The sequence below is a fragment of the Ursus arctos genome, unplaced genomic scaffold, assembly GCF_023065955.2.
Source record: "Ursus arctos isolate Adak ecotype North America unplaced genomic scaffold, UrsArc2.0 scaffold_21, whole genome shotgun sequence".
NCBI lineage: Eukaryota > Metazoa > Chordata > Mammalia > Carnivora > Ursidae > Ursus > Ursus arctos.
In genome coordinates this window covers 12,748,229-12,762,341 of record NW_026622886.1, presented here as the reverse complement: position 1 = coordinate 12,762,341, position 14,113 = coordinate 12,748,229, and the positions used below count along the sequence as shown (strand labels likewise).

Sequence of the window (14,113 nt, the reverse complement as noted above, 5' to 3'; positions counted from 1 at the left end):
CAAGCTTGGCTTTGAAGGTTTTAGTGATACAAGACTCACTTCCACTTAGAGATCTATTTATTTTTCAAATGGCTCTAATTTTCAGAACTAGATAAAATAATATTAACTAAAACTCTAATAGTGATTACTATGTGCCAGGAACTATTTTAAGCAATATAATATGTATTTGTACATACACGCTCACATACACATTTATATAGATATTATCTCAGTAAATCCTCACAACCATAGGAGGTAGATTCAAATAGTACCCTTGTTGGACAGATGAGAAAACCAAGGCACAGGTAAATGACATGATTTGCTCAAGGCCACACAACCAGTAAGTGAAAGTCAGGATTTGAACCCAGGCAGCGTGACTCTAGAGTCTGTATTCTTAACTGCTATGTTTTACTGCCTCTTCAGTCTTTATAATTCTCCTATATAATCTGCCTAGTACAGAGGTTGGCACATTGTAGGTGCTCAATCAAAATATCTTTTGACAATTTTATTTCAGGATCATGATTCCTTCCATCTTCCCATTAGTTTTACATACAGTCATCAATTTGCCTCAAGAAATGGTAGAAACAGAATTTTGAATGATTATTAATACTCTGCCCACTTCAAAAAAGCATCAAGGAGAGCAATAGTGCATAACATTCACTATAAAGTACTACTCAACCAGTTACCACCTTTAGCAGTGGGTCCTTGAACCATTTCAGTTTAAGCTCTAAAAGGAAGTTCCAAACATGCAATGCAAGGCTTGTGTCAGTGCAACTCCTTTGCCCTCCTCCATTTTTTTTTTTCTCTGTCCTTGCCTCACTGTCCTATGCAAGGACGAGAGGAATCATTTCATCTCAGCAATGCTACTTATTTTTATGGTCTGTCTTTCTCTACCGCTATTCAGCTACCTGTCTCACTTATTTGTCCATCTGTTTCCTCCATCTATCCATCCATCCATCCATCCATCCATCCACCCACCCACCCATCCATCTGGCATTATATGCCATGTATCACTAGGTACTTGGTATTGACACTAGGAAGGAGGAGATGGAAAGACAATAATAGGTTCTTCCTGTTTACTTAGTTCATATTACTCAGAAATCATATGTAGGCATTCAAGATGACTGCTTTAGAGTTGATAAAACCCATTCCAAAAAGAAGTGTATTTTAATCCACAGTGTGAGAGTTAAGCATTTTTTAACTAGAAAGTTCCGTTTGTTTTTTTTCTTTTAAAGTCTTTGCCTCCCTTCTTTTGAATGAAGTTTATCGTAGAGTATAATTATAGTTTATCCAAAGCCTTGAGTCATAATTGACATTTACTTAGTCAACAATGAAACAGGGAAGAGATAATCCCCTAAGGAAACTTTCCATAGGACATGAATTGTTAATTCTTCCGTGGAACTTGAAGAACCATCTGTATTTGCAGGCTACTCTTAGGTGGTGGTCACGATAAACATCAGCTTATGCCTGAGGCTGGTCTCAAAGCATGGATGTCTTAGTGGAAGAACTCAGCAACTCCTCAGTAAGGTGGCTGACTAGATGGGCTTTGGCACCAGCCTACCCTTGTCTATTCAGATAGGCCAGGCTTTTGCAACCATAGCAGGAGTGGCTTAGCTCCCATCTGGGGCTTGACATGTTTCTGACTGGACCTTTTCTTCCTGGGTTGAGCCTTGGGCATGGCCTTATATGTTTTATTATGCTATATTTATTATATATCCTGGGTTTTCACTGCACCATAGAGGAAGGATGATCCTGAAGTAGAAGCAGCAGGGGCATGGAGGGCCAGGCGGAAAGGAGGTTCCTTTATACCATGACATCTTCAAAGTAGGTTACTTGGATGAAATGCTTCGCTTCTTGGTTTAGTCATCTTCTTACCCCAAGTGTCATCATTTGCTTGGCTGACCACTTCTCTCCTACACCCTCTCTCAGCTCTTATAATTCACAATTTGGATGATCTTGAGACTTTTTGTTTTATATCTATGAAGACTCTAAGCCTACTAGTTAAATCAAAGAAGCTGAAGGAGAAGATTTACAAGACCTAAATTCTATATTCTACTTAGCTTTTTTTTTTTACCTTCAGGGAAATCCAGCCCCTTGCTGTCACTCATGCCCTTCCTTCTGGTGGAAAACTATTAAGTTAACGGAAGATTTCATGTGCCATCTATTTCTGTCCTGTCTTTTCCTTTCAAAATGGTTTCTTAGTCCATGTTGATTATGTGCTCTTCTCTGCTAGCCAGAAGGAGGGCAGCTTAGAACTCAAGCATGCTTTTACCCTTTTATGGATCTCAGTATTCTTGTCTTTAAAATGAAGGGATTGAACCAATCAACTTCAGAGGCCTTTGTCCTACTGTGTCCATGGAACAAAAACTCGCAGGATTTCACATCTGAAAACCTAGATTTGTGTGTTGTGTGTGTGTGTGTGTGTGTGTGTGTGACAGAGATAGACATACACACAGAGTTTTATAGGAGATAGAATTAGAAGGCAGTAATCAGACATCATAAATCTTCTGTTATGGGCTAAATTGTGTCTCTCCTCGGCCATTCATATGTTAAGGTCCTGTCTGTCAGTACCTAAAATGCAGTCCTATTTGGAGCTAGGGTATTTGTCGAGGTAATTATGTTAAAATGAGGTCAACACCTTCATCTGAACTTCCAGCTTCCAGAAATGTGTGAAAATATCTGTTGCTTAAGCCACCCAGTCTGTGGTACATTGTTATGGAAGCCCAAGTAGACTAATACAACTAATATATCTTTTATATCTGATTCCAAAGTGCAAAAAAAGAAGGCAAGGTTCAATGACTCCTCTTGTAGGTTACCTCACTGGCCTCACAGGTCTTTAGGCAAATACTGAGTGCCCTTTGGCCTGAACCTGGACTTGACTAAGAAACCCAGCCTCCAATGACACTGCAGGAAAGGACATCTGGGAACTTCTATGACACAATTCAGTCTTGCTGAGAATTTTGGGCTAATATTTAACTCTGGACATATATTGACATGGGCAATTTTTCTATAATAGCTTCACACAAAATTTTAAAATACATATAAAAGCCTTGATTTTTATCTTAATTCTTTTACTCTTATTTAATTGGTTTTTTTGGGAGGGAGGGTAATGTGTCTTATTTGCCTCTTTTATAATTTGTGTTCTTTTTTTCATTCTTGCCACTGTATTTCTTTGGACTTCCTTGGGCATTACATTTCTCTTTTCCATTCTCTCCATGTTTGTTATCCACATTCTACAACAGGTTCCTTCTCCTTCCATCACATGCATTATCTAGCTCCACCAGGCCTACTGTTCTTCATTCCTCTATAGCACTTCCCACTTTTCTTTATCGCTGTCTGCTTCTCTCTCATCGTCCTTGCCTCTGTCTGCTTAGTCCTTCTCTCCTCCAGTTTCCTTTTTTTGCCTCTGTGTTCAGTTTCTAGCTCCAGTCTCCCTTCTCTGCTCTTTCTTCTTTCCTTTCATCTGCTGACTTGTTTCCGTCCCCACCTTCTGTTCCCCTCCTGGGCGTTTCTTTGGCCCACCTTTCCTTCTCCTCTGAGACTTCGTTTTCTTGGCGGTAGATGGGGGACGATACTGTAAACATCACAAAAATAATTGCATTGAGAACAGGTGGTTCCCTTGATGTGTCCCAGAAGACAGAGCCTTTGAGTCAGCCCAGAACGCCTGGGCTCCATGTGGTACAGGAGATAGCATTGGTGCTGGAGGGATGTCTAGGCCTCAGTCACAAGACCCAAACTTTTAGAACTCTGGGACTCATCTCTGACCCCCACCCCCTCCCCAGCTAGAAATTGTGAGGCACTGGGTCACCTGGGAAGAGAAAGAATTAACCTGCCTTTGTCCCCTCAAGCATACTTCTCAGCCATATTCACCTAAATTACTTCTATGATGTTTTCTCCTTGACTTACCCACTGGCTACTATGTTCTCTGTGCACCAGATTGTGCCCAAGCCCTTTCCATCATTCATGGTGGCTCCCTGGGGTCACCTCTCTGCTAAGCTCCCTGGTCTTCCTCCAGCCTTGGCTGCAAGTGTAGGACCAGGAAGCAGCACATGTGTCACTGTGAACTTCTTGGTTTTTCTTCTTATGCTTTCTGCACGATGCTAGTTTTGGCTCCAAAGAGTAAAACCACAGTTTTTTGTTTTTGTTTTTTGGTTTTGGTTTTTTTAACAGTGTCCCCAAGGAGACCTACTTGGGCTTTACTCTCCTTACCCACCCTTCCTCAGTTTCTTTTTTCTCCTTTACTTACCCCCTATTCTTCAGTTCTTATTCTTTCTACTTCAGGACTAAAATTTAATTACTTTTCATTTGTTCACTCATTTATTCACTCATTCAACAAAATTTATCAAGTGACTCATGCATTAGATCATTTATGTACTTTTGATTGCATAGACAGTAGTTCTAAGGTTTGTTTGAAGTCTAGGTCATAGAAAAAGACACCTACAGATTTTGATCATTAGAAATTTCTAGGTATTCTTAGAGCCAAACAGCAATTACTATGTTTAATGGGGTTTTTTAAAAGTTAAGCTTGCCATTGAATGTGAATTTCAAATAGTTCCCATTTTAGCATATTTTCTTTCCTTGCACCTTTGCAGAATACCAGGACTTGAAAAGTTACATGCTTTTTTTATTAATTACAATTATGGAAGGCATTAGCACTTGCCCAACAGTTACTTTGTGCAGGTTATGAAAAGAATTGCATGTGTATTTATTAATTCTTGAAATTACTTGATGTGGTAGGTATTATTATCCCAATTTTACTGATGAAACTAAGGTTTGGATAGGTTATGTTATTTGGCCAAAGGCTCTCAGTGAAGCTAGGACTTCAGTTTTGTCTAACACCAAAGCTCACATTTAGTGACTCTTCTCCATTCAGGTCATCCAGAGCAGCGGAAAGAAGAATTTGCAATGTGGAGTGACTAAAGGGATGGACATCTGAGGTGAGAATGGTGGTTTTTTGACCTGTAAGCCAGGAGACTGTGAGACATAATTTCTGTTTGGCCTACCCACCAGGGATAAGATACCTCAATATCTTGAGGATGGTGGATCCCTCCCCACCAGCTGGTTTACCTTCTGAGCCTTGGGCATGTCAGTGTGGCGCTGGGCACGGACTGAGCGGGCAGACTTGGCAGGCTTGAGGGGTGCGCAGTACATCTCTAGCCTCCTCAGATCACAGCTCCGGAAGCAGCACTCATCCACGATGCCTGTCTGAGGTGCCCTCCGACTGCTGGAGCCATACCCCGTGGGCTTGTCTATGCAAATCAAACACAGAGTGGCCTGGCTTTAGTGGGGAATCTGCTATCTTCACAGTTCCACCCAGCCCCTGAAGCCTCTCTTCTCCCCACACCTGGTCAACCTACACATCTCCGACTCTTACTGAAGCTTCCCCAACAATTCCTGACCCTACATATCCTTCTAGATTCTAGTGTGTCTCTGGACTCAGCCCCACACTCCTTAGCACTAACTCATGCACCATGTATTTTATTTCTGTTAATTCTCTAGTTCTCAGAAACCTGTAGTCAAGGAACTTGTCTATGCTCAAGCCTAGTTTTTCTTTATATATTCACTTCATTTGGAGGCTGCTAGGAATATTAATTAAAAGAAGATCATGTTTTAAGTTTTCTTCATCTTTTTAGCAAATTTGCATAGTTTTCATGTGCAGGATGGCTCAAGTTTTTGCTCTTTTGCTTAACTGCTTCCATTGTGACATCAGGTTGAGTACCAAAGGGGTTTTAAGTCTGGAAAGGGCTCCTCATTTTACTGATGTGGAAATTGAGACTCAGTCATTCATGCAGTAAGGAGTTGAATCAGGATTCGAACTCACATCTTTCCCTGCAGAGTTCAAGTGCCTCAGAGAGCCCAGGAGACCTGTTGTGTAACTATGGATAAGATATTTAAACCTCCTGGGCCCAGTTTGCCCATCTGTAAAGTAGGTTTAATAATATCTTCCTTTTAAGGATTCTTTGAGGATTACATGAGATAATGTATGAAATGTGCTTAGAACATCACCTGACAAAAGGAGATCCTAAATAAATGTTGGTTCACTTTCTCTGAGTACCCTTTTCCAGGATCTTATATAATCTGTGAAGAAACAGCTTTAGTATTAAGTGCATCCAGAAGCCTTGGAACTTGGGATTGATAACAATACTAGTATGATGGGGCTTCCTCTCCTATCACCCTGGAGAGACCAGAACAATCAATTCTGTTTTCTTATAGAATAACTACTACACTGAGACAGAATGAACTAAACGTCCATCTTTCATGTGATTCTAATTGCCCAGAGGGCACATCATGAATCAAATTTCTTTTGATATTTGCAAATCAGTTAGACATCTTTTCTTCGCAGGTAGGTTTTGGTTTAGTTTTATTTTGCATTGTTTTGATTCGGGCACACTTTTTCGGCTCTAGAATTGAAAGAGAGGGCAAAACAAGCTTACATGAACTTGCCACAGGAACTTAAATGTACCTGAGTTCTTTGTAAACTTTTTGTTAAAGTAGAACTTCTGTTAAACCAAATCTTGCTTATATACCAATGGATAAAGCAGACAAAAGTGAAACTGCTCTGGCTCAGGCAAAGGCAGGGGGAACTGGATCTTGGCTTTCTCTCATCTCCCTTACCTCCCTTGAGAAGTGGGGGGCTTGGCCTTCTGCACTGATATCTAGTCTTCATGGAGGACAATTTGTGAACCACTGAGCTTGAAGAATCCAGCTAATCAATCTGGCATATGTTCATTCTTTATTCCCAACACAGAAGACAATGTTATATTTTAAATAAGATCTTATATTTGTGTAATAATGACACCATTCTTCAGGATGGCATTTTGAAAGTCAAAATCCCCATGTATGTTTTGAACTCCCTAGTTAGGGAAGATCAGACCCATGGTAATGGCCTGCTACCAAACTAGTATGGCTGCCTTGCTGCTTGAAGGGCCAACTGTTCATGGCATCTTCTACAAACCCAAATGTTTTCCTGATGTTTGGCACAGGAGCCTGGGGATGCTTCCTCCCCATAAGGCAGGTTTATTGTCATTCTTAGGGCAGCTGGGGGTAGTAACTCAGTGAGGGTTCATTTGTGGTCTCTTTGGGTGGGGTCTGCTTCCTCACTTAGGGGCAAACCCTGTGGGCACCTCATGGTTGAGGGGTTTGGGAGGGACCAGGCAGCTGGCCCCAATCGAAGCCTCAGTAGTGCTTTCACTTGCCATTGGAGAATCCACTAGTGCAGAAGACTCTCTGGTTCTACTCGCCAGCCAGGCCCTGGCAAGCTGAGACTCGGTCAGTCCCCTAGGCAATGTAAACAATGTCTTTTGGTTTTTGTTTTTATAATCTTTTCCTGGGACTATAATTAGAGGAAAGACGCAAATGGGCTTACATGGTTCTTTGTAATCCACAAAAGACTTCTACATACTTTTTGCTAAGTGGTTATTTCAAGAGGTTGAAGGGGTCAGCCAGTTAAGAGTAGCTGATATACTGGTTTTCCTCTTGGGGTGGGAAGGAGAAGGTGACTTGACTTACTTGAGGTATCCCTGTTGTTCACCATAGGTAACAGTTGCTCTTTGTCGAAACTATACATTTCTTAATGGGACATACCTGGGACTTTTTGTTGTTGTGTAGTATAGAACAGTAATTTGATGTTTAAAGGTGGGGTGGTAAAGGTGGTTCCAAAAACCTTCAATCTTGGCTAACTCAGAAACAACTGATTTCAAAATTTATGCTTATGGGTTGAAGATGGAGAGGGATAGGGTTTGCAATTCCAGGACCTCTTTAGCATTTCCATTTCATGCATCCCTAATGTAATCTTCCTTCTGGAGGAAGACACCACTCTTAGTCTTGGGAATGCAGAAAACACTGTATGTATTGCATATTCCCTTCTTGGCAACTATCAATAGCCATGAAACTCACCACAGGTCTATTTCCTTTTATGAAGTAGAAAGTAATCATCAGCACAGCAAAAAAAATAATAACACACACACCCAAAGTTGCTTTGTCACCTTTCTGAGATGAGCTCAGAGTTTTACATGGCTCAGTCTATAAAATAGCTGTGCTTTTTCAGTCCATAGATCAATGAATTTAGGAACAGAAGTTTAGGACTTTCCTGCAATGCCCCATAAAAAAAGTTTACCTTATGTCCATATCTTTTAAAAAAATATTGTTGAAATAGTGGTATACAGACTTGGATTTTACCATAAATGTAACTACTGGTTATCTTTAGTTACTGCAGTTCTAGAGAGATGTTTTTCTTTGTCTATTCATAATATCTGCAATGGACTAATTGTACTTCATTGGGAATATATGAATATAACAAGTTTTACCTATTGCCTTTTAAAGTTTAATTCATCCTTTGAAGTGTCCTATAGGCTTGGTTTCTGGTTCTACATCAAGATATGTAAGTAAAAAAAATTATTTCTGACTAATTGAGAGGCCGCAGTTGAGGGTCAAAGTTTTGTCCTTTATCTTCAGATGCCTCATATTACTTCTTTTTTTTTTTTAAATTGAAGTATAGTTGACATACAGTATTATATTAGTTTTAGTTGCATAACATAGTGATTCAACATTTATAAACGTTATGAAGTGATCAACATGATAAATCTAGCTACCATCTGTCACCATACAAAGTTATTACGATGTTATTAACTATTCCCTGTGTTGCACATTGCATTCTTGTTTTTCATTTGTTTTATAACTGGAAGTTTATACCTTTTAATCCCCTTCCCTTATTTTGCCCACTTCCCACCCCTTCCCCTCTGGCAACCACAGGACTGTTTTCTATATCTATGAGTCTGTTTCTGTTTTGTTTGTTCCTTTGTGTTGTTTTTTAGATTCCACATATAAGCGAAATCATATGGTATCTGTCTTTATCCATCTGATTTGTTTCACTTAGTATGATACCTCTAAGTCCATCCATATTGCTACAAATCACAAAATTTCATTGTTTTTTATGGTTGAGTAATATTCCATTGTATATACTATATACCACATCTTTTTTATTCATTCATCTACTGATGGACACATAGGTTGCTTCCATATCTTGACTATTATAATTAATGTTGCAATGAACATAGAGGTAGACATATCTTTTCAAATTAGTGTTTCATTTTTTTCAGATAAATACCCAGAAGTGGAATTGCTGGATTATATGTTCTATTTTTAATTTTTTGAGGAACCTCTATACTATTTTCCATAGTGGCTGAATCATTTTGCATTCCCACCACCAGTACACTCATATTACTTTTTTCTAGAACCAAAATAAAGACATTTGTTGCTATGGGCTAAAATCAGAAGTCTGAAACAATATGGTTTATTAGAAAGGCTGTAAAATCATTTGTTCCAGTATCAATTTTGAGAAAAATGGAGATTTTTAATCACCTGTAAATTATAGCTGTTGTCAATATGATTAATTTTTAAATGAGGTGGAATGAACTTTTCTATCCTTGCCTTTAGGAACTCCTCATTAGGAACTATGTAATTCTGCTCCTGCATGCAGAGTCAGAATTGGTGGGTGAATGGGAAACAAATATTGCTACTCAAAAGTGTTAAATATGGGACAAACTTCTTTTAAAGGTAATGTATTTCCCATTGCTAGAAACAGTTAAGTAAAGGCTGTATGAACACCTGCCAGAGATCTTAGGAGCATATTCCTGTATTGTACACAGTGTATGACTGCCATGATCCCGTCTACTTCAGATATTCTGAAGCAAGTAAAGAAATGGAGGAGAAAACCCATCTAGGCCAAATACTCAGTATGGTTGGGAGCTACTTACACTGTCTTCAAGAAAGAAGTTCAAATATATATATATATTTAAAGATTTTATTTATTTATTCGACAGAGATAGAGATAGCCAGCGAGAGAGGGAACACAAGCAGGGGGAGTGGGAGAGGAAGAAGCAGGCTCCTAGCAGAGGAGCCTGATGTGGGGTTCGATCCCATAACGCCGGGATCACGCCCTGAGCCGAAGGCAGACGCTCAACCGCTGTGCCACCCAGGTGCCCCTCAAATATTTTTTAACTTAGAAAGTGAAAATATTTTTTCTATTTATTACTTGAGTTCCCCAAGAGGCTTAAAATATTTTTCCTCACTTGAGACTACCACAAAAGAAATAGAATAGAAAAAGGACAGTCCTTTCTACAAGTAGGTACAGTCCCAGAGTTCTGTGGTACTGGCATTATGAAGTGACCATATACTCACTCAACCATTAGCATGAACAGATAGACATGTATAAAATTTCACAGACTTTTTCTTGCTGACAGAGTCTTGACATTGAAAATTTATATATTTATTTATTTATTTTGTCAGTAGTTTTGCTCCAAAGCTTGCACACCAAATATTGCTTAGCAGACAAGTTGGCCACCACCTAACCTAGGCTTTGACTCCACTATGAGTAGACATAATGCGTAGTCACAGTGCACTGCTATATCTTGAAAGTTGGCCAACAGACAGAATTCCAATGGTTAAGCAGCTGGCTTCTATAATAATAGCACTTCCCTTTAAATAATGCATGGTCAGTGGAGTAATTCAATAATCTTCAGGGCAAACTTGCTAGTTACAAGGGTTTTGGGCAGAATTGTGGCATCATCAAAACCACACCAATTAGCTGAGTCTCACATTTTGTCATGGATGCAAGCAACTTGCTTCCCTCCATCTCTGAAGGAGAAGGTGTAATGCTGAGATTAAACTGGGGTCATCACTTCTAGAACAAAGAGCTCTAGTCATTCATTACTGGTAGAAATGGTACTACCTCTACTGTGCTATGCATGCATGTGTTTCTTATAGGTTTCTTGGGATGCAGTTGGAATGCTGTACTCAATTTTAATTTGCTTTGAAACTTCCCCTCTTATTGAGAAAGCTTTACTTTAATTATTTTAACCCTATCAATGGAAAGAGGAGACATTGATTTGAAGAATCAGTATTTAAACAACGAAAAATGCTAACATTTTGCAAACAGGGAAATATCCAGTTCTGAAGACACAACTTGCTACTCTTTGGGTTCTGAGGAATAAACCTAGTCTTTAGAAATTGCTAACAGGAGTAGGTTCTAAAGTCAATCATATTTTGAAGGCAGAAAAAAAGAAGTAAGACAATTCAAGTTGGCTATTTTAAAAAAATTCACAATTATGTGTTTGATGGAAAACACACATGAGGTTATTAAGTAATAAGAAACTACTTCCATTTAACTTTGATTAACTGAGGATTGATTTCAAAATTAACTACTACAGTAAGAATCCACAGAAGCCAGAAAATTAAGTTTCTTACACCATTTATCCAAAACCTCCAGACATGTTGACAATTTAGAGTAACTCAGAATAACTAATTTCTTAGGGCAACGTTTCCCCATGGGCCACCTTGTCTAATAAAAAAATCATTCAGTTGACATAATTTTGCATGGTATTCTTAGGAAAGTTGGGTAAAATATGAGTAATCTTGAAGTTGTCTCTACTTTAGCATTTTAATTGCTATTTTCATTGGTGGAAAAGTGAGAATCACTTCTCAATCCTTCCTACACATTTTATGGCTTTATATGGAAAACTAGGCTCCTTTCATGAATTCCAACATAAGGAAAATTGAGATAAGACTATTTATCCAAACACAAAATATGATACATTGATGGTTAATATTTTCTGAATTCATAAGATTTGCATTTAGCTTAAAGCCTTTTGATGAGTCAATATTTTACCTTTAAAAAAATTCTATGGTAATCACACTTGAATGAAAACAATTATTGAGATACATGTTGTCATGTGCTTAGTAAAGATACAGAAAGAGGCTTTCACTTCTGTAAACTAGGCACATCATTATGTACCTAGAATAACATACACACACACACACACACACACACATGTATCAGGGAGTAAAGTGACTTACCATCAGTATCAAGGCTACTGCCAAACACTTTGAAATTAGGACTATTTTTGAAGAAGTTTTTTAAAAAATGTATACCTATTGCCTGCCTTATATGTTGCTAGTGGACTCTATACATTTCTGCTTTTCTGCAGAAGGATCTTTCCAAGTAGGACTGACCTTTGGCATCTGTAAAAGTGAACACTGAGAAAATGTCCACTTTTCTATGAACTACATGTCATGAACTTTTCTGGAAAACCTATCACATTTAGGCATTGATTTCATTTTGGCCTATGTTAATTTTTAACTGCTGGTATTTGCTGGTCGCACTACTTCTCAGTTGGACGAGGCCATCTTTTCTAGGAATCTTGGCCCTATTTGACCCACCCCCCACCCCCACCACTCAGCAACTCTTTCTCAGCTACTAAATCCCCACAACCCCAAAAGACAAAAATCATCTCATTACCCAATCAAGTCAATGTTTGTGTATCTGTGGGTCTGAAAGGAATGAAGCAGAGATCTATGGGGCTTCCCCTTTCTTTAAACCCTCCTTTCTTTTGGAAGCCTCAACTCAAGGGCAGGTGTAAAAATAGTGCTATTTAGCCCACCTCTATCTCTAAGACCAGGAAGCTAAAGCACAAGGCCCAGGAACAAGAAAACTAGCGATTCAGAGCAGAAACATTACCGTTTTAGGACTCTGGAGAAATGGGCCAACAGAGTGGGAAGCAACATGATGTATTACTTTAGCCTGATACAATGCCCTGGAGGACGAGCGTCTTGCCAGGACAGCACAATTTACTAGCTTAGGTCTGATTCCAGGGCTTGGAGGAGATAGATGTAGCCAACAAAATTATACTTTGGCAAGAGAAATGCTTTGCTGGACAGAAATGTTGTCCTAAGGGAATGGTTTGGTCTAAGGTAAAAGATAATCAGATGCCAAGAGGTCATTTTTATGTTTGAATGACTTCATTCGGGCCTGCTATATAAGTTAGCTACCATTTTCTAGTTACATAGTTTCAGTTATTTAGAATATATTACAGGATTTGGTATGATCTGCCTGTGACATCAGTCATACCAATGAAGGAGGCAATATGTGGAATGGCTAAAAACACAGGCTTTGGAGTCAGACAGACCTGGATTCTGCCACTTATTCACTGTTCACCTTGGGCAAGGCACCAAATATTCTAAGACGCAGAGGCTATCTAAATTGGACATATGTAAAAGAGTACCTCCCAGGATAGATGGGAAGATTAAGTGATAATGTATGTAAAGTATTTTGTACAATGTCTGGTATGCAGTAAAGTCTAAGTGAATGTTAGCTATTTTAAGTAGTATTATTATGGAGTTGAGTTGGATAACATAGCTAACTAGGCAGGTATCCTCTTCCCCCTACTCTTAAAAATGCATCCTTTCCAATGTTTGGTTGTAAAAGATCCTTTCTAGATAAAGGAGGACTGTTTGCCATTAAAATAAATGAATAACTGTTCCTTTGAAAGGACACCCAAACTATATGTTGTATAGATTGTTCTAAATAGTTGTAATCTAGAATAGACACTCTGACAATGGATGCTCCTATCAAGTCAAACAAGTTAAAGTCATATGGGCTTATCTTGACCTCTTGCTACCTTTGATTTCTCCCCAATAATTATTCAGAGTTACCATCCCCATCCATCCACTTATTTCAAAACAGTGTTTCAAGGCATGAGATGGGTGTGGGCAAAATAGATGGTTAGAAGTGGTTTCCCAATCACTTTCAACCAGCATATGTGTTTTTCTCCTCTCTCTTCGCTTCATGCCTCAGCTCTTTCTCTTCTCTTCTTCCTCTATATCTTCTTCTCTCCTGCTATTGACAGCCACTGATGTTTTTACTCACTGATGAATTTTAGGACAAAAGTTGATGCTATGCAGACTCCATAGTAGGCTAGGAATTAAAGTTTAGTTCCCTCCTTGGAATAACTGAAAACTAGGGCTCCCTCTCCTGCCAACCTCACTTTGGGAATAAGCAGTCACCAAGTATACAGTGTCACCAGGCCCACTTAGTTACTACTCCATCTTGGTCCCATGCCTGAATGAGATGAAAACAGACAGCAAGAGAAAGAACACGAAGGGATATTGAGGAATTATGTATATGGACTTTACTTATCTCATTTTTTTGAGAAAGACTATGACGGAAATTGTAAGATGAGTCTGGCTCCAACCTGGAGATTGTAGCTATGCTACCAACATTATCTCCTATACTTGCATTGTTATTGTTCGTTTACTCTTTCAAATGTGGTAAGAGAGGCCTTGTAGGCAAAACATAAGG

The 14,113-nt window shown here is 39.0% G+C and overlaps 1 protein-coding gene across 6 annotated transcripts in view; it reads right to left on the bottom strand.

Annotated features, from left to right (window-relative positions):
- Window positions 1-14,113, bottom strand: part of IGF1 (insulin like growth factor 1) — a 76,441-nt gene that overhangs the window by 16,572 nt on the left and 45,756 nt on the right. For 2 of the 6 annotated variants that reach the window (XM_044384484.3, XM_048218215.2), the window contains exons 3-4: window positions 5,047-5,228; window positions 3,502-3,553 (exon numbers count right to left, since the gene is read on the bottom strand). In XM_044384484.3, the coding sequence (XP_044240419.1) occupies window positions 3,502-3,553; window positions 5,047-5,228 (234 nt within the window). Of the gene's footprint in view, window positions 1-3,161; window positions 3,554-5,046; window positions 5,229-14,113 lie in introns of those variants that run through there. The other 4 variants (XM_026499793.4, XM_026499794.4, XM_026499795.4 and 1 more) reach the window with 2 other exon arrangements.